This window comes from Magnolia sinica, chromosome 6, assembly GCF_029962835.1.
Source record: "Magnolia sinica isolate HGM2019 chromosome 6, MsV1, whole genome shotgun sequence".
Classification (NCBI taxonomy): Eukaryota; Viridiplantae; Streptophyta; class Magnoliopsida; order Magnoliales; family Magnoliaceae; genus Magnolia; species Magnolia sinica.
Window position 1 is genome coordinate 98,934,005 of NC_080578.1, and position 21,223 is coordinate 98,955,227.

The following is a 21,223-nucleotide window of genomic DNA, read 5'->3' on the forward strand; positions in this document are numbered from 1 at the left end:
ATGGAATAACTCATCATAAATATATGGTCCATTTAGTAATTTGATCTGCCTTATTTTCATCTCAGCCGATCTTATTTACGTGACCCGCCTTTAGGACGGCTTGGATGTTCTAAAAATTCGACACGCTGGTAAGATGATGGGGTTGTACATGAAAATTCACATGCAGCTCCTAAATCGATCGTTGCCTTGATGGCCACGGCTTCCCAACACGTGGTTTATCTTTTTCCCTGATTAAATATTTGAGGATTAGAGAAAATTGAATTGGAAAGCGTTTGGACGTTCTTGAACTGAATTGCAATATATTATAATAAGGTTTGGACAGTATTTTCGAAAACACCAAAGTGCCTGTCTATTTCTAGGCTTGTTTGGCTGCCACTTAAAATAAATTATTTCATGTTGGTTAGATCTATTTATATATTAGATAATCCACACACGTGCGCAAGGCTGTCACATGTGCTGGAATGGCTGACAGATGCGATATCCAACGCGTCCATTAGGGTGTTCTAATTCAATAATAAAGTTGGTCCATTCAGAAAGTGGGTCACAATGTTATAAACAATAAGGTGTTAAAAAACATTGGTAAAATAATTTTCAACCGTAAATTCATTTTGTAAACCATGGCCCACCTGGAAACTGAAAGGACCTGATTCTTAGGCTAAAAGATCTAAATAGTGGTATGCATCTGATGAACGGTATAGATCTTGAACCAACCTGCCAGGATGGCACTGTTTGGGGTTAGCAAAGATCTTGGCATGGTTGGAAAATAATATTGGTGATCCAACATTTGTATAAAGTATATCTCTAATATATAATTATTATTAACAAAAAAAAAAAAAGAGAGAGAGTAGAAAGCGAATGTGAAATTCAACCCTTCCAATTGGTTGGACCAAAAATTAGGATCATCTATGGCAAAAATCAGCTACATCTAGTTGTTAGGTGGGCCACATCATTGAAAACTATATCTATCAATTGAAAATATCAAAATGAAAGTGTGGTCCATGTAATAAGTGGATAGGGATGATTTTGGTATAAGGAATTTCTCACGGTGAACCCAACTTATTGGACGGATTGGATTTTGCGTATACATGAAAGATTGAAAGTTATCCTCTGGGTGCACTGTATGACCTTTTCAACCGGTTGGACCACGGGTTATGGTCCACCTAGTGGATAACTTCTAACTTGTTAGCTGCATGGGAAATCCAACCCGTTCAATAGATGGACCCGACACAAAACAGCCCTACACCTGCATTTTTCTATGTATCAATGGCTATGCACCGTTTATTTATGGTGTGGCTCACTCGACCATTGGATATGGCTGATTTTTACATTTGGTGATGATGATGGTGGAGCCAACCTATCAGGAGGATTGGATTTCACAGATTGAAAGTAAAATGCATGCTTGAAAGTGATGGTAGACTGTAAAATGACTTTTTCATTAGTTATTGAGCTGGTTTGGGTTTAGGAAGAGTCTACCACTCAAGTAGCCGTTGACTAGGGCAGACAAGGGTCTGTGTGAACCTGAGTACGTGAATTGCTGACGTGGCAAGATTTAATTGTATTACGTAACTCTGTCAGAGATGGGACCCACAAAATGCATGCTTGAAAGTGATGGGAGTAGATGAGGCGTTTCCCAGGTAACACCCAACTTAGTGGGAATATATCCCAAGTAACACCGGGCCGGATGAGCTCACATGGCTGTGACTTTTGGAACCAGTGGTGTGGGTGAGACCCTGACCGTAGAGCCTACTTAGATGTATTCATCATATATCCACGCCGTTCATCTGTTTATCCAGCTTATTTTAAGCCATGGTACTAAAGCTTAATTAAGTATATGCAAATTTCAGGTGGACCACACCATAGGAAACACTGGTTATTAACCGTTAAAAATCTCATGTGAGCCACAAAAGTTTTGGATTAAGATCGTATTTATGAGGTAGGATTAGATGGAATTGCATTTTTTTCTAGTACAAATTCCATCCTGCCTGTGTTTGGAGAGAATGGGAAAGGTTGGAATAAGGGGGGATGGAAATGCATTTGATCCTATGCAGGATTTCTGTAGATTTTAAAATCCACTACACATGCGGCCCCACATCGATTGGTTTACGCTAAAGAACGATTGTCTTTTTGTTGCTTATATACTAAAAGATGCACATTATCACGTGTATACTCATCATGTGATACCGTGACCTTATCAATAGGTTGGATGGTCAGTAAAAATTACCGCGAACACTAGGAAGTTTTAGGGCCTGTTTGGTTTTTGGATTACAATGTAAATATACTGTAAATTGGCATTTATTATTTACATCGGTAATTTCCTTCTTCTCTTTCTCTTGAAGCAACAGTTGCTATCATCTACTTTACCTTGAACTAACAGTTGTTCATGTTAGGAAGGTGTAGCTCCACGATTGGAAAAAAGATACAATGAATGCATTAAAAATTTTGGGGCCAACTGATATGTATATGTCTAATTCATGTCACCCGTCTATTTTACTTGCTCATTTTATAGTATGACCCCAAGACTGAGGCGAGTGTGAAGCTACAGTTGACAACACAGAGGAAACAAAAAGAATTGAACGATTACCATTGAAAACTTATCATAGGCCATGAAAATTTTATACCATGCTGATATTTATGTTTATGCTTCATCCATGTATATGTGATGTTATGAACAGGTTAGATGACAACCCCACAACCATATGGGCCCTAGGAAGGTTTTGGTTTTGAATGGTGCAAGTCATTATTCCCTTGCTTCCCCTGGTGTAGTCCAATTAAGCTTACAATCTGCCTTAGTTTTTGGTCAATGCCCTAAAATGAGATGGTAAAACATTTGGATGGCGTGGATCAAACATATATATGATTGTAGGACCCATATATTTTACCACTATACATTTCCATATGATTTCATGCATGTGTGCTAGATTTTCGAGACACATTTAAGAGAAGTATTTATCCCTTTTTCAAACATGAAGTAAAAGTAATTATGACTTATTTATATTCATTTACATGTAATTCTTAAACCAAACAGGCCCTTAATGATGGTAGTTCAATGATGACTATTTCTTGTGCGTGGTCCACCTAAAATTTGCATTTGCTTGGGACCATTGCTTAAAATAAACTTGAAAAACGTATGAACAGTGTAGATATACAATAAATAAATCGAGGTGGGTCCTACAGTCAGCGTCTCACCCAAATCATTGGTTTCAGGGTATTAGCCAATTCCCGTAATGTATGGATTTTATATGCATCGTCTATCCATTTTTTTCATATTATTTTAGACCATGAGCCCAAAAATGAGGCAGATCCAAGGTTCAACTAGGACATGCCACAAAAATCAGGGGTGCCAATGACACCCTCCACTGAAACTTTCGTAGGACCCACTGTGGTGTTTCTTGGCCATCCAACCTGTTCATAAGGTCATGTACATGTATAGCTGGAATGACCCTTATCTGGTCCACTTGAGCTTCGGATCTACGTAGTTTTCAGGCATATAATCTAAAATGACAAGGAAAAATTGATAGACAATGTGGATAAAAGTCATACGGGGTGGTGGCCCCTCAGAACCCAGCCTATCTCAAGCTAGGGACGAGCTGGGTAGCACCAAAACCGCGTCATCAAAGACTAGCTAATGATGGATTGTCCTGTCAGGGGCTCTATGGTGCCATCATAGTGTATGTGTTTTATCCACACTGTTTATCTATTTTAAAAAATCATTTTAGATGAGGAGCCCAAAAATGAAGCAGATCGAATGACCAAGTGACTAACATCACAGGAAAAAGTGGGGATTATAAATGCCTACAGTTGGTGAGGGTAGTACCCATAGCCGACATATCCCCTTATAAGACTGTCTGTCTCTAGCTATATCCTCGTTAGGGTAGCACCCAACCCATGCCTGACACCGAACTTGGTGAGCCCAAGATGGCGCCATTTCATTACTCCATGTATCCTTGTCGGAAAAGAGTGGAGTATGTATTCAACCTAACAATCTTTTGAAAGTTGGTGGGCCCCTCTATGACAAACATCTACATGCCAATGAAATAGCGCCAAGTGCGGGACTCTGGACCAATCATATCTCTCCATGTAAGGCCTCACCAAACTTAGTGTTTCTCCGGTACTTACCCAATCCGATTCCGATATATGGGTGACATCCAATCAGTCCAATAGTCATGAAAATGATATTAACCTAAAAGTCCAGTGACAAGCCATGGAAAAAAAAAAAGGACAAACATCCAAAATTATGTAATGGCCCATCGGAATGTTTTGATCAACCTGATTTTTTAGGTGCCTTTTTTTTTTACTCTTAAAAAAAAAAAAAATTTAATTATTAAAATGTCTAGTTTATATTGTGTGACAAGCCTTTTGGATGGGTTGGATGTCATACACATACCACAACAAGGTCCACGCCCTAATATTTTTGCATGATTTTCTCATCCAAAACTCCTTGTATATGGGATTTCATAGAACCGGATTATTACTATTTGTGATGTTATGGTTTGAAATGTTTGCTAAAACTATTTGATTTGACATGGTTGGAAATTGAGAGGGGGGGCAGAGATTTTAAACTTTGATTGTTCTTTTGGTTGCACCTTATATTCATGATATTTGGTTCAACCAAACGTGACCTTAAAGACAAGTTACATAAGATTGAGTTGCAATGTCACATTTAACCTACTTAGGGGGTGGCTATTGTCTAAAGAAAATTGACTCAGTAACTGACATTAGAGCCACTTTTAACTTATTATATTTTCATTAGTATTAGCCTACTGACAAAGATAGAATATTGTAGTTTTTACCTTAAAATATTGTGAATCAAAAGATTTTTGGCCTGATTAACTTGACTAACTTTTTCTAATGTTTGTTAGAAATCATGATGCAATTTGTGCAAGAAGTTCAAGAGGCCATTCTTAGAATCTTGTGAGGTGAGGTCCAAACTTTCACACATGTGAGCTTTTCTTGGTTTTAAAAAACTTAAAAGAGTTCTAGGAAATCTCAAATCATCTTCAAATTTGGGGCTAGTTTGCACCATGCATTTAAGTTTATTTGAGAGGATTTAGTCTCAAATTCATAATTTGGCTTCTTGTATTTAGAGATAAATCAAATCGAACGTATCTAAAATACATACTTTTAATGTGTTTTGAATTTTTTAAAGATTCAAGTGTAATAAGAGTGAAATGTCTTTTCTTTTTTTCTGTTTTTTTTCATTTTTAACATGGCACGCTAGGATATGACAAAACAATCAAATCATTAGTTGCAATACTAAAATTGCATTAATAGAATAATCCTCACTATCCAAATGTTGGTCATTTAAATGGATAGTTAAAAATATCAATGAGTCATTCATTTGTAATCCTTTTGTTTATGACTAACCTAAAGCTCGAAATTTCCTTACTTTGACTAGAGTATATATTTCAATGGGCTCAATATAATCATTTTGTCAAAAATCACATATGTATACTAATTTGGGATATTAAAGCTAATTATTTTAATTAAATTTATGTCTTGTGAATATACTAAAGAATTTCAATACATTCCAAAATACAAGCTCCCAAAGGTAAGGTTTGGATTGCAATGCATTCCAATTACAAACTTAGAGTGCTTTATAATACCATTTTCCATATATATATATTATTTTTATTTTTTTGTGTGAGCCCCCTTGAAGCTTGGACTCCGGCCAGTATAAATATTTCATGTCAGGCTCAAGCTCATGTTGGACAATTCAGGTTAGGTTTGGATAGGGCTTGACCTGACTCAAACTTGGCCCATTACTATGGCTTATAGATACCCTGAGTAACTAAAGCATAGAGACCAAGATACGAAAAGGACCCAAACCCACTAAGGCGTGAACCGTAATGAACACCGGTGTTACAGGTATTAAAGGACATGACCCACGGAAAGAGCTACCAATAAAAGATCAAAACCATTGATGGTAGGTGAGCTGATGACCGTGTGGCAAGGGGGGCGGATTCTATACTGACAGGTTGAGTAGCCCGACTTATTATTGAAGTGACGTCACCAAGTTCTGTGGGTCCCACCATGATGTATGTTTTGTATCTACGCCATCCATCCATTTTGAGAGATCGTTTTTGGGTATGAGCCAAAGAATGATTCCGATCCAAAGCTCGAGTGGACCCCACCATAGAACAATGTGGAGAAAGTGACGCTCATCATTAAAAACTTCTAAGGGCCAAAAAAGTTTTCGATGAAGCTGATATTTGGCGTTTTACCCTCTTTAATGCTTTCCTTAACTTGTGAACAGATTGGATCTCAAATAAACATCACGGTGGACCTTAGGAAGGTTTCAATGGTGGGCATCACTCTCTCCACTATTTTCTGTGGTGGGGTCCATTATAGTTTTGGATCTGCCTCATTCTTTGGATCATGCCCTAAAATTATCTTCCCAAATGAATGGATGGTGTGGATACAACACATACATCATGATAGGACCCTCAAAACTTGGTGACATCACTTCACTAGCTAGTCTCGCTACTCAACTTGTCAGTAGCTAATCCCCGCTCTTGGCAAGTGCTCCATCCCTAGCATGAAAGCATCTTGCATGGTGACCGCACCGTATATTTCCCATTGTTGTGGCGAGGTAAAGATAGATGCTAGTAAAGCGTATTTTTATTATCTATGATAGTTAGGTCAAGTCTCACCTCTAACAGCGATGCATGACCTCAATATGTCCACATCCCAATACGAGCTACGTGGTATTATGGTCACCGTCCAATCCATGTCCGCGTTTGCAAGTCTATTAGAAATGGTATCAATCAACATATATTTTTTAATTTGAAAACGGTGGACATGGATTACAATGACCACAACACCATATAACTCAATGGTGTCAGGCCGTGTCAGGACTGTTTAGGGCAAGTACCATACTGCAATGAGAGGTTAGACTAGACCTAGCCATATGCTTTATGTGGGTCTCTTTTAAAGTAGCATGTGGTCCAATCAAATATACGAGGACCAACACCACTCATGAGCTATGTCGTTTTAGACCGTGGCCCAATAAAAATGGCTGTGTCCCAACACCATCGAGTCATGTGATGTTGGGTGGGATGTGGATAAGGTGGTGGGGTCAACACCATGTACAATGAGACGGTGAGATTTGATTGGTGGAGACTTATGCTGTGACAGACCTGTCCAAACCTTATTATTTAAAAGGTTTTTCAAAAGTATAGGCCAAGTCAACACACCTCTCTTAGCACGTTGAGACCACCAAATTCTGTGGTATGTGTTATATCCACACCTTTTGTTCATCATTTTCAGAGACAGTCCCAAAAATGAGGCAGACCCAAAGGTTTAAGGTGACTAAATCAGTGCAGATTGAAGGTCTACCATTGAAAACTTCTTAAAGTCTACCTAAGTTTTGTACAAGGATGATACCTGAGGATGATATTTGTTTTTTAACCTTTTATCTAAGCTATGTGGTCTTATTAACAGGTTGGACGGTAAATAAAGGTTACGGTGGGCCCTAAGAAGGTTGCAACCGTAGGTGTCATTGTCCCACTGATTTTTATGGTGTGGTCCACTTGAGGATTGGATCTGCTTCATTTTTTATCCTAACTTTAAAATGATCATAAAAAATTAGATGAAGGGTGTAGATATGACATATACATTATGGTGGGTGTACATTAGTGACGTCAAGGCACAACCCACGGTTTTCCACACGAACTTCCTATGACCGGAAGCTAGGTGGGGCTCACCGTGATGTTTGTGAGAAATCTATCCTGTCCATCTATTTTTGAAGATCATGTTAGAACATGGGCAAACAATAAAACAGATCCAAAAGTCAAGCGGGCTGAGGATAAAAAGCAGTGAGGATTGAACGTCCACCGTTGAAATATTCTTGGGCCTAAGTAAGTTTCGGATCTGGCTACAATTTTTTCGATTTTAGTTCTTCCAGTAGGATTTAACTTGTGAATGGCATGGATGGCATACAAACATGACGTTGGACTCCAGATAAATTTCAACGGTGGGCATTTTCTTGCCCACTCCATCCTCACAAAAATCACGGTGGCCCCACCTAACTTGCCGTTGAGGAAGTTCCTTCAAAGGGTTTGGCCGGCGGAGAAGGGCAGCAGCTTTGAGTGGCCACCGGGATGTACGGGTCTTATCCAAACCGTCCATCCATTTTTTTTCCTATCATTTTAGATTATAAAACAAAAAATAGGCAGATCCAAGATTAAACTCTAACCGTTGAAAACTTTTTGGGGGCCACAGAAGTTTTGGATGGAGCTGATATCTGTGTTTTCTCTTCATCCAGGTCTATATAACTTTATGAATAGGTTGGATGGAAAATAAACATCACGGTGGGCCCTAGAAAAGTTTCAACAGTGAGAATCATTATAACCACTGCTTCCTGCGGTGTTGTTTACTTTAGCCCTGGATCTTCCTCATTTTTGGGCTTATCTCCTAAAATAATAGGAAAAAATAGATGGACGGTGTAGATAAGACCCATACATCACGGTGGCCACTTAAAAGTGCTGTCCGTTCCCAGATGGAGACGGCCGGGGTAGGACGCAATCATCCTCCGTCGTCGGCAATCCGCTCCGATTTTTCAGCCGAGTATCTCTAACGGTGCACGGGAAACGGATTGCCTACTCCGCTGCCACTAGATAATGTTTAGTGGTCCTTGCTCAGTGGACCCGAAAATAATGTATGTGTCTCATCCATGCCGTCCATCTATTTTTCCAGATAATTTTAAGGTATTAACCCAAAACTGAGATAGATCAAAATCTCAAGTGGGCCACACAGTGTTGATTGAAATCTCACCATTAAAAACTTCTCGGCGCTACAAAAGTTTTGGATCAAGCTGATATTTGTTTTTTGCCTTCATCCAGGTCTGTATGACCTAATCTACAGGTTGGATGTCAAATAAACATTACAATGAACTCTGCAAGGTTTTTAATGGTAGATGTTCAATTATTACTGTTTTCCCATGGTGTGGTCCACCTGAGATTTTGATCTACTTCATTTATGATATGAATTACTAAAATGACGTGTAAAAATGGATGGACAGTGTGGATAAAACATATAAATCATAGTGGGGCCCATATCACCGACTACTAGCCACCTGGCTAGTTGCAGCCTCATTAGACAAACCGCGTTCCAAAGCACGGCCCACCAGTCAAATCTCACAGCGTCACCACACAACTGCTGACCTAGGTGAGGGCCCCACTACCTAATCCACATCCGTTGGGGTCCGTTATCATCCACAACCCCATCTGCTCATGACGTTGATAGCATTACTAAAAACATGACACGCTCCAAAATTTTGAGGTCACCCACTTAGGTGGGCCACACGTGTTTGGTTGCTAGTATCTAGGTGCTTACTGACAGTGATACGTGAGCCCCACTGTTATATGTGTTTTATCCACGCCGTTTATATATTTTTAGAGATCATTTCAAGCGGTAAGCCAAAAAATAAGATTGATCCAAATATCAAGTGGAACACACCATGAAGAAAACAGTGGTCTGCCATTAAAAACTTATTACGCCCACTGTAATGTTTATTTTCCATCTAACCTATTGACTAGTAGAGCAGAAAGCCGGGTGGGTTTAATGTTTATTTTCCATCTAACCTGTTGACTGGTAGAGCAGAAAGTTCAAGCGGGTTGAGTTGGGTTGGGTAGAGTTCATGTTCAACCCTAATGCAGTTTAAGTTAAAAATTCTCAGCCTAAGCTCAATCCAACCGCACTCGATCAGGTTGATACATGCTAATATCTTTGTTCTTACATTAGTCTATTATATTTACAATATACATCTTCTTGTTTTTTACCTATAATTTTATTAATTATATATGTAGTTATTTATGGTTTTAAAAAAATTTATTTTTTCTAAACAAATAAGCTAAAATATAAGATAATTACTCCTTCAAAAATTGTATTATGTAGCACACAATCTATTTAGAAGAAAGAAATAAGGCATATCTCATTATCTCAAATCATTGGAAATGACGTGGTTTCTTATACCTTCAACACAGCCGATCAATACTAAATTATAATTTATAAGTAACTTATATATGGATCGGTTCAGGTTGGGTTGGGTAACCGAAGTTTCATCTAGTTGGTGTTTGTATAGCCCTAGCCTGGGACTATCCAAGCCCAACCCAATGTTGTGCTGGTTACAGGTCGACAAGTTGAACCTGTCGAACTTTCAACCCTATTTGATTAGGTCACACAGACTTGGATGAATTATGGAAAACATAAATATCAGCTTCATCCAAAACTTTGTGACCCCACAAGAAGTTTTTAATGGTTGGCTTTCAATAACCATTGTTTTCGGATCCTTACTATTGCTCCTGTGGTAGACTCCTGGGAGTTTAAACACCCGGTTAAGGGTTTGAGTATCCATAAGTGGTGAAATCCCACTAAAGTGTGAGTGTGTGTGCATGTGTAAAAATTTTTTTTAAAAAAAAAAAATCACCATTTTTTCCTTATGGTGTGGTCCAAATGACATTTGGATGAGCCCTATTTTTGGGATCATGCCTTAAACACTTAAACACAGATGATTCAAATTCAATTATAATTTATAAGTAACTTATACCTGGATAAGTTCAGGTTAAGCTGGGTAACCCAAGTTTTATCAAGTTAGTGTTGGTATAGCCAAGTCCAAGACCAAACCCTATAAATGTGCCAGAGCCCAACGTAATGTTGTGCCGGTCACAGGTATGGCCGGTTGAATCCACCAGACTTTCAGCCCTATTGATTAGGTCACACAGACCTCGATGAATTATGGGAAAATAAATATAACTTCATCCAAAACTGTGGCCCCCAAGAAGTTTTTAATGGTTAGTGTTCAATCACCACCGTTTCCTGTGGTGTGGTCCAAATGACATTTGGATGTGGCTAATTTTTGGGATCATGCCTTAAAATAATATGTAAAAATGGATAGATGGCATGGATAAAATACATACATCATGGTGGGCCATAAAGAACTAATAAATTCATGCAACGTCACTTCAGTAACCTCGAAGCCTTTCCCTGTTTTTGGGAACGCATATTTCTTCTGGCGGATGGATTGCTTCACTTGTGGGGTGGACCTGCCATGCTTCTCGACTCACCTGTTGAACCGTTGGTTCTACCACACGTGGCAAGCCCGTGTTTCAATCTCTGTCGTGTGGGGTCGTGGACGGTCATCGATTTCCGACAATGAAAGTGACAAGAGGTATTAATTATTTTGTCCTCGACCAAATAGATACACGCGGGTTTTTGGCCGGTACAGGTAAGCCGCACGTTCCCGAGAAGAATAGACGGTTGAAAATGACGATTCCTTGATCATGGGGTGACAAAGATCTTCCAATCCGAAATTTTATGGCATAATCCATCCAGAATCAGGCCCAAAAGTTCAATGGTCCAGATCATTGATCCATGAACCCCACCAGTCCAACTGAAAGCCCGAGTATCGGTATCCAACACCACGTAGCTACGTGGTGTAATGACTCTGTGCGGCCAACCGTAATTTATGTGTTTCATCCACACCGTTCATCCGTTTTTTCAGCTCATTTTACGGCAAGTTGCAAAAAAATGAGGTAAATCGAAAGGTCAAATGTATCACACCACGGGAAACAATGGGATAATGATGCCGACCGTTGAAACCTATCCAGGGCCCATAGTAATGTTTATTTGCCATCGATATCATCTTGATCCAAAACTTCTGTCGCCGCGAAGAAGTTTTCAACGGTAACGATTCCATCCCCACTGTTTCCTCTGGTGTGCTCCACTTGAACATTAGCTATGTTTCAATTTTAAGATCATGCACTAAAATGAGATTTCAAAACGTATGGACGGCGTGGATAAAATACATACATTACGGTGGACCCCACAGAGTCCTTTGGATTCACCGCCCAATCCCCATCCATTATACGACAGCAGCGAAATATAAGACGAAACGGCGCATGCGCAACTACCATTCGGGCGGCTGGATAAGAGTGTGCGTTTGTCACAAGTTAGTACGCTGCGGGAGGTGGCATATCACCGTCTGTGCACATGTCATTCATGCAACCAACTCAGACCGTCCAAATCGTGGGCCCCAGTATGGATGGACATTATCCAAACTTCCAAAGACTGCATTGATTTGGACGACTGATATCATCTTAACCGCCAATTGATGGCCTCACACGTGGAAGAATGGCACACGAATATTATATTGTAGCCGCTCATGGAACAATCCCAGCTATTTACATTCCACACAAGAATTAGGCCACCCATATCATCAGGTGGGCCACATGCGTACATTCAACATGGACCGTTGGTTAATTTCTAATACCAAGTCATATCGTTAGCATCCCATCCCCATCGTTCCCCATTGAAAGATCTAGCATTGTAACATAACTACATATAAGGTCTAGACCGTCACTACAGATTGCAAGCTTCCTCAACATTTGTCTGATATACGGTCTAGACCATCACTGTAGCACGCAGAGACAATGCGTTTATAGAAGTTTAAGTTTTGGATTTTAAAAAAATAAAAAATAAATAAATAAACCTTGTTTTTAAACTGTTTTTTAAAACTTACGTGGGGCCCACCTTGATGTATGTATTATATATCCACGTTGTCCATCTATTCATTTTTTCAGATCATTTTAGAGCATTATCCCAAAAATGAAGCAGATCTAATTATAAGGTGGACCATACCATAAGAAACAGGGGTGATTGAACATCCTACCATTAAAAACTTCTTAGGGTGCACCTTATGTTTCATTAGTATTTATTTACCATCCAATGCATTGATAAGGCTGTATGAAGGGTTAAAAACAAATATATCCAAAATTTTTGTGGCTCATTAATGGTCAATCACCGCTGTTTCTCATGATATGGTCCACCTGATAATTGAATAGGATTCCCTAGAATGGTCTGGAAATACGGATGGACAGCATGGATGTTGAAAATCAATGGGTTTTAAAAAAAAAAAAAAAAGAATTTTTGAATTTTTCAAAATTTCGAGAATTTCCCGTTAAAACGCTTTTTGAAATTTTTGAATTAAAAAGTGCAGTGTGTTTGTTTTGTCCCACATCGGAAATGTAAAGCAAAGTTGTGTGGTTTATATTAGATCTTGTGAAGAGTATTCTTACTTGAGTTTTTTGAGGAGGTAATACTCGAGTTGCGTACAACGGTCCGAAAACGAACGGGTCAGGATGATTCAACGGTCAAATCTTCTGATCTGACAACCAGAAATGTCTGAGATTAATTGACAACGGCCAGAAACGTTTTTCAAATGTTCTGGGGATCATTGAATACCACATAGCAACAGTGTTATACCTGATGCCTATATAAACTCGACCATTCCAATCCGATTTCATTATCTCAACCCACCATCTCTCCCATCAAATCAGATACGATCCAAATCTCCATTATAGAATACTTTGAACATCTCTACTGTCTGAGTCTACTAGAAGAGATCTGTTGCTTTAAAACTGTTCCATAGTGGACCTATCATGATTGCTACACGCTGGATCCAGATAAGGCTTGTCTTATCCTGGAAGCAAATTGCTCGTAACCCATCAGCAGGTGATAAGGAAGCGAATCACGCTTTAAGGACAGCGTATTTTTTACGTGATTCAACCTAGTGAAATAATTTTTTCGTAAATTTATTTTTATATTTTTCGGTGTATCCAAACATCAATTTCTAACAATGGATACATAATACATATATTAGCGTGAGCCCCATGTAAAGAATTAAAAAATCCAAATCTCATGTAGACCCACGATGGTTAACGGTGTCAATTAAATCTTACCATTAAAAAATTGCCCAGACTTTTTTTCTATTCAACATGTTGATTAGATAACACAGATCCCGTCATGATTCTTGTTTTCCATACAACGTTTTTGGCCCACAAAAAGTCATCGAGGGTAAGCGTTTGATCCTTTTCGTTTCCTATGGTGTGATCCACTTGAGATTTGGATCCGCCTCATATTTAGGCCCATGGCCTAAAATGACCTTAAAAAATGGATAGATAGTGCAGATGTACCACATACATTATGATAAGGCCCACAGCTTTTGAAACTTGAACCACAATTAGAATTTTACACGAAGCTGGATTAGTTCGCTCGACTAACTTGCTCGACTCAAAAAAGTTCGATGCGACTCAGTTCAAAATTGAGTTCGAGCTTAGTCGAGCTAATTTTTTGAGCTCGAAAAAATTCTGAGCCGAGTTCGAGCTTGCCCAAGCTCAACTCAACTCGGATCGAACCCCAACTCAAATCAAACTCGGATCGAACCAGTTTGATAACTTGGTTATTTTGATATTGATGTTGCTCAGCAAGTGTTTGATGAAATGACTCAACGAAGTGTCAACTGGTGGCGAGGAAGGTATGGATCTGAAACAAATACCCTTGTATCTGGATTTTTATGTTGCCTGATGAGTGTTTGACCATTGCTTTACATTCCATGAGAAATTGAAGGTGCACTCCAAGTGTTTGAGAAAATGCTGCAAAGGCTCGATCTCCGCTCGAACTGGCCGGAGCTGCTGACCAAACCGAGCCGAGCTGAACAGTCTGGCTCGAGGACCAAGTCGAGCCGAGTTTGAGCTGGGGTCAACTAGTGGCCAAGCCAAGTCGAGCTGTGCCAAGCTCAACTCGGTACGACTCGTGTACACCTCTAACCACAATGTTGCAGAAGGGGCGGCACTCCACCCCGGAACTAGGGAGATTCCCTCGTAAGCCTTTGACAACTTCTTAGGTAGGGAAGCTAAGTCCCACCATGATGTTTGTGAGAAATCCACCCCATTTATCTATTTTTTGAGTTCATTTTAGGATATGGGACAAAAATAAACTGGATCTACGACAGAAGTGGGCCACACAAAAGGAAACAGTGGGGATTGAACGACCACCATTGAAACATTTGTATCACCGAATGAGTTTTGGATCTGCCTGATTTTTAAAATCCTACCCTAACGCAGACTTTCGAAACAGATGGACAGAGTGGATTTGTCACGAACATCTCTATGGCCACACAGCACCAGGCATAGAGAGAGATGGGTTGCCACGGTTTGGAGAGAGAGAGAGAGGTCCTCATCAAATGGTAAAAGTGTCTTTTCAAAAATACCATATGAAATACCTATCATTGTGAGATGCAATTTTTTTTGCTAATGTTAGAAACCTTAGGCGGGTTTTAGGAAACAGTTTAAAAACAAGTTTTATTTTATTTTATTTCTAATTCAACCAAGACTAAAGCATTTAGACGGTAAAAGTGTCTTTTCAAAAATACCATATGAAATACCTATTTTTTGGCAAATGGTAGAAACTTTAGGTGAGTTTTGGGAAACAGATAAAAAATAAGTTTTTTAAAAAAAAATTCAACCAAAACTAAAGCATCTAAACCGTAAAAGTGTCTTTTCAAAAATACCATATGAAATACCTAACGTTGTGAGACTGCAATTTTTTTGGCTAATGGTAGAAACTTTAGGTGGCTTTTAGCATACAGATTAAAAACAAGTTTTTTTTTTGTTTTTTTAATTCAACCAAAACTTAAGCATCTAAACAGCATTGTCTCTAATATGTAATCCAGGGAAATAGTTTGCATACATTACCCAAGTCACTACTGGTTGGTGCTTCGTGGGGCCCACCATGATGTATGTGTTTTATCCGTGCCATCTATCCATTTTGCCAGCCCATTTCAGGGCACGAGCCCAAAAATGAGGCAGATCCAAATATCAGGTGGACCACACCACAGAAACAGTAGTTATTGAAGTAATTGAAATGAGAAATATTAATGACAACAGACATAGGGCATAAAAAAGGGATTGGAGAGGTAAGCCTTAATTAGGGTCAGTCTACCTCCAAGAGAGACGAAGTTTAATTTTCCAAGAAGAGCTTTCTCTCAAACCTCTCCATGACCTTATCCCACAAATGGATTGCAGGCTTACCAACACAAAGCAAGAGGCCCAAAGAGAAGGCAAGAAGGGAACAAGTGATGCCAGCAATCACTACCAGACAAGACTTTAGACAAAGGCAGATGAACAGCAAACATCTCGCTCTTACCCACATTGATTTTGAGCCCCAGAACCACCTCAAAATACCTCACAATTTTCCTAGGATTATCAATCATGGTTCTGCCAGAAATTAGGAATTTCAAAGCCTTGAAATAAGCACACTGCCTTGCCCGACCCGTAACCAACACACGATTGAGAGCATCTGAAACCATAACAAACAAGAATGGGGATACGGGGTCCTCCTGCCGAAGACCTCTCGATCTCCATTATACAGAAAATTTAGCTGAAGCTGAAGAGACGCAAACTTAAAGGCAGCATCTCCATTCAAATCACACCCTATTCTCCTTCGGGTGTAATCCAAGAAAGATCAGCCGACATGATCATTAGCCTTCTCCAAATCTAATTTACACAAAACTCTCAATTTTTCAACCCTATGATAAGAGTCTAAACATTCGCGGGCGATGAGGACACTATCCAGAATCTACTGGCCTACGATGAAAGCACTCTGAAAGGGCAAGATAACTTTAGACAGAATGCCCTTCAATCTCTGGTTAACGGTTTGGCAACTACTTTATAGGGCTACCAATAAGGCTGGTGAGTCTAAAGTCCTTCTGGCTGACAGAACCCTCAAATCTTAGGTATGAGAGCTACGAAAGTGCTACCCATTTCAGACAGGATTCAAGCTCAATAAATCAGGCTTGATTAATTCCCAAAAAATCTAAAAGAAGGCCAGGGGAAACACATCAAGGCTCGGGTCCTTATCCGTGTGAGATTGAACACAGTATCCTTCGCTTCATCCTCCTGAAGAGGGGGTTCGAGAGAGGTTGCCTCCTCAGTAGAGATACATATTATCAAACTCCCAAGTTATCCAGGGTCGGCCAAATACAGACTTCCTTGGAGCAAGTTACAATAAAAATCTGCTATAGCGTAAAAGGGGGTTTCCTAATGTTTCCCCCAAACTACCAATATCTGTTTCCATATCCCTAGTCATCAATACATATTGCAACTGTGAATACTGGATTCTAGTCTCGTACATCCAAAGCAACTAATTGCATCACCAGTCCAAAGCACTTGGTCTCTCCCAGTGCCTATGACACAGCTACCTCTATTAGATCCTTTTTCCCAACTCAATAATCAACTATTTGATCATAATAAATCATAAAATACAATCAATCATCTGGCACCGACAAGAAGGGCTCAGTTAACAATCGATCATAAATATCAGATTCAGATTTTCCAAGTTCCACAATTCAGGGTGATTCTTGTGAGGTTTGACACAATATGAGTGTACTTGAAGACAAGTCTCTCCAAACTGATTCACAGGATCCTAGACGTTCACAAGGCAGTTCCTGAGATGAAATCTCCTTGTCTAGAAAATCTTGCTGGTAGCTTTATCAGGTGGGTCACATAGGTGTGAAGAAACATAATCAACCATCAGACTCCAACAAGAAAGGCCCAGTTAATAATCGATCATAAGTCATAACCATCAGATTCAGATTTTCCAAGTTCCATAATTCAAGGGTGATTCTTGTGAGGTGTGACTCAATACGAGTGTAACTGAAGACAAGTCTCTCCAAACTCGTTCACAGGATCCTAGATGTTCATAAGGCAGTTCCTGAGATGATATCTCCTAATCTAGAAAATCTTGCTGGTAGATTTATCAGGTGGGTCACACGTGTGAAGAAATATACAGCTTAAAGAAAACACAACCATTGGTCTACATTCAATGTGCATGCATGCATTGCTCACCTGACAAATGGGCCCATATGATTCTTAGGATAGAAAGCATGCTCTTTGGAGACCACCCCATGGAAACATGCAAAGTGGAGTCCACCCTATGAACATCATGGATTCCGCATGCTTGCATCGAGTCAACTTAGCCGGAGTTCAAGGCAAATATTTACTAGTTATATGTCAACTTGAACAAGAATCCTTTTGGCCCCAATAATTGAGCTAATTAAACATAAAAATATTTTATAATATTAATAAAAAACATGTTAACAAATATTTATGAAAAATGTCAAAAATATAGGCATGTTCCTGTACCTGAGACACTATTGTGCATAGACACCTGTATCTGAGCAAGGATGTAAAGTCCAAATCAAACCAACCCTACAATCCTGAAAATCAGATCCATGGCCTTCAAATAGACAGTAAAAAGCGAGGACTGCAGAAGTTGGCAATCCCCAGAGAAAAGTTGGTGGAGATGACTGTTGGAAATGTCAGGTTGGTGGACCAATCACATAGCCCATGAGATACATGGTGCCGATCCACCATTCCTCTGTCATTTGTTTGGTGAAAGGTAGGTTGTAAAGGAGTATTAATGAAAACAAGGACGCTTTATCACAACCTTTACCATGCCTATATGCACCTCTACACATGACCACATATGATAAGTGATAACCAGTGGGGGCCACAGGTCGGCCCACCATGTAGATCACCTGGCGCAAAAGTTAGGTCAGTTGACCCATTGCAACACATTTAAGTAAACAAGGGACAAAATTCACAAAATGTTTACCAAAGGTCCTCATTCAATGCTGTCATGTGGGGCTCACCTTATGAGTTGAGTAGCCCAATTTTGAGGCCAGGTCATCTACACTGTGCAGGCCACCTGATGAATGAATCAGATGTCCCACATGTGCCAGATCAGAGCATTGGCCATTTCTAGAGGTACATGTAAGCTAGGCAAAACTCCACAGTTCATTCTTATGTAGAAATGTTTCGCAAATATCACCTAAAATAACCATACCTTTTAAGAGAATATGGCCAGAGCATGGGCCCCAGTAAAGGTAGAGCATGGATCCGAGCTGTGCAGCCATGGAGACCAAAGCTTTCTGTTGATCAAAGAAAATCCAACCTGTTCTCTTCACCATGGACACGTTTGCCAGCGGCCCCACACATTGCTCTCCACACACGTCACATGTACCAACCTAACAAATGTGAGGGGACATCTAAGCAGCACGTAACATGGCCCACCTCAAGGAAGATGAGCATACCCCGAAAATCAGGCCAGACTAATCGGGTGGGGCGAACATTGACAATACACAGATTGCTGGGTTTTTTTTTTCTTGACGGCTCAACTGAAAAGAAAACTACCCTGACTGTTTCACATGGTCATCTTTACAGTCAATCGCAGGTTGGGTCGAGCTGAGGGTCGACCCCAGCCCGAACCAACCTTAAGAGGACACAACCCGCAACACGACTCAACCCAACTTACAACCCAAGGTTCCCAAACAAATTCCTCTATGCTTAACACTAAACTGACCTGACCCAAACTGACCAAAATACATGTGCTTATTCCCACCCAACCCCGACCTAATCTCAAATTGGGTTGGAGTTTTACAACCGTAACCCAACCCAAGGACCCTGACAACCTGACCCAACCCAACCCAAACTCAGTTCAAGTCAGTCGGGTTTGGATCAAGCCAAACCCACGTTGCAGCCCTAACCATTATGCACTCCTAAGATGTCCCACACTTGCCAGGTTGACACAAGTGCTATGGACAAATATGGGTGTAAAGAGCAGAGGTTACTGGACTAAGAAACCTCAAAATACCAAAAGCCACAAGAGAGGGAGGGAGGGAGGGAGGGAGGGAGACCAGCAGCATAAGCCCATAACAAGAGAAACCTATACCAAAAAGGAAACCCAATCATCCTTGACACAGCCTATCAAACAGGGCTGTAGTACAAAAAGGTGCTAGCATCTAACAACATCAAAAATCCTGCAGTTGTATCAGTCACAGGAAACAAAGGATGTTGCCTATCTACATCAGAAATACTTACACATCAAAGCGTCCAACAGCCCCACATAACGGCTATTTCAGCTATAACTGCCTTGCAAATCAATGCGAGGGATGCCAGACCTATCAGCAAGGTCCCTACCAAAGCCATCGGGGAAGTAGCCCTTGACCCTGTCAACCTGCCCAAAAACAGGGCGATGGGTTCCGTGCTCAAACCTCGGCATATACTGGTGGGAGTAAGGCTGTTGCAGGTGATCTGGAGAATCATCTGGACACCATAACCTTGATGCATAAGTTTCAAAGTAATGGATTGGAGATGAGGAATTATATGATCCTCGGAACAAGGATAGTCATGTTGCATGGTATCATCTAGTTTTACGGGCCCAGGTTCAGTGATCCATACCGTTGGTTGGATGCAACCCACCATGGACGGGCCATGGCCCAAAAATCTCTCGTAGTTGAAGATCCTAGACAATCAATCTTTGGCCTTCACAAAGCTGAATGTGACCTAGTTGTATTTCTTTTCTTAACTGTCTATTTGCAGGTCACACTAATGGAAGGGTTAGGATTGTCCAATTGAGGAGATGTTTGGGGCATGGCCCATATATGGTGGAGACCACTAGCCCAACGGTCCAAAACAAAGACTCACACTTTCCAATACAGAACATGAACCGTAAAAGGAAATATATATATACCCATTTAAAAAACCACAGGAATATCGGTTCTAAGGTACCTATCAGCCAAAGTGCAATCTTTCCAGTAGCATCAGCCATTTACCCCACTTCCTTTTGTATCACTGAACCATCGATTGACTTTAACAAATTAAAAAACAAAAGGATACCGACTATCATTGAGTCGAGGATCATGCAATTCCTATTAAAAAAACAAGGATTGAAAATTGAAATAAGCATATTATAAAGTCCCTGACTCACCATCGTCTAATACACCACCGACCTTCTCTAGTGCTTCGCTAAGTTCTTTTTCATGCTCCTATTTAAATTTTAAATATTATAAAAAAAAAAATCACATCAATTGCAAAAGATATGATCTCGAATATCCAATTTTTTAAATCCAATGTGTGTGACCATTAATAAAGCAACAGCGAATTATGGCATGGATGGGTATTGAAAAGGAGAAAGTTACCCCGAGGATTAGTTTCACCTTCTCCACTTGAGAAGGTTTAGGATGCTCTCGAAGGACCGTCTCAACCTGATACATAAGATTCTAGTTGCCATGAGAAAAAGGGCTTCTCTTTTCTTCTTTCTTCCTTTTTTTAAAAAATTTTGAGATGGAAACAACTAAAAATGGAAAACAATACAATACAAAAAGCAAAGCTAATGATTTAGATAGTAAAATATGAAGAATGAAATGCATGATTTGATAAAAAGGGAAACAACAATAGGTATAACGCTTACCAAACTTCATGAGTCAACTAAAAGCACCGCCAAATCAACCTGATCGAGTCGAGTTTTGGGCAGAACTGGGCCTTCTAAAATCCCAAGGGAACCAAGATGCAGTGGGAAATTTTGATCACTTCGTCCTGCAGGAATC

The 21,223-nt window shown here is 39.9% G+C and overlaps 1 protein-coding gene across 8 annotated transcripts in view; it reads right to left on the reverse strand.

Moving 5' to 3' along the window:
* Positions 1–21,223, reverse strand: part of LOC131249224 (protein EMSY-LIKE 4-like) — a 106,129-nt gene that overhangs the window by 71,037 nt on the left and 13,869 nt on the right. For 2 of the 8 annotated variants that reach the window (XM_058249868.1, XM_058249864.1), the window contains exons 6-8: positions 20,816–20,881; positions 20,605–20,662; positions 19,540–19,940 (exon numbers count right to left, since the gene is read on the reverse strand). In XM_058249868.1, coding sequence (XP_058105851.1) covers positions 19,753–19,940; positions 20,605–20,662; positions 20,816–20,881 — 312 coding nt within the window. In that variant the 3' untranslated portion in view covers positions 19,540–19,752. Of the gene's footprint in view, positions 1–18,256; positions 18,863–19,526; positions 19,941–20,405; positions 20,469–20,604; positions 20,663–20,815; positions 20,882–21,223 lie in introns of those variants that run through there. The other 6 variants (XR_009172739.1, XM_058249865.1, XM_058249866.1 and 3 more) reach the window with 6 other exon arrangements.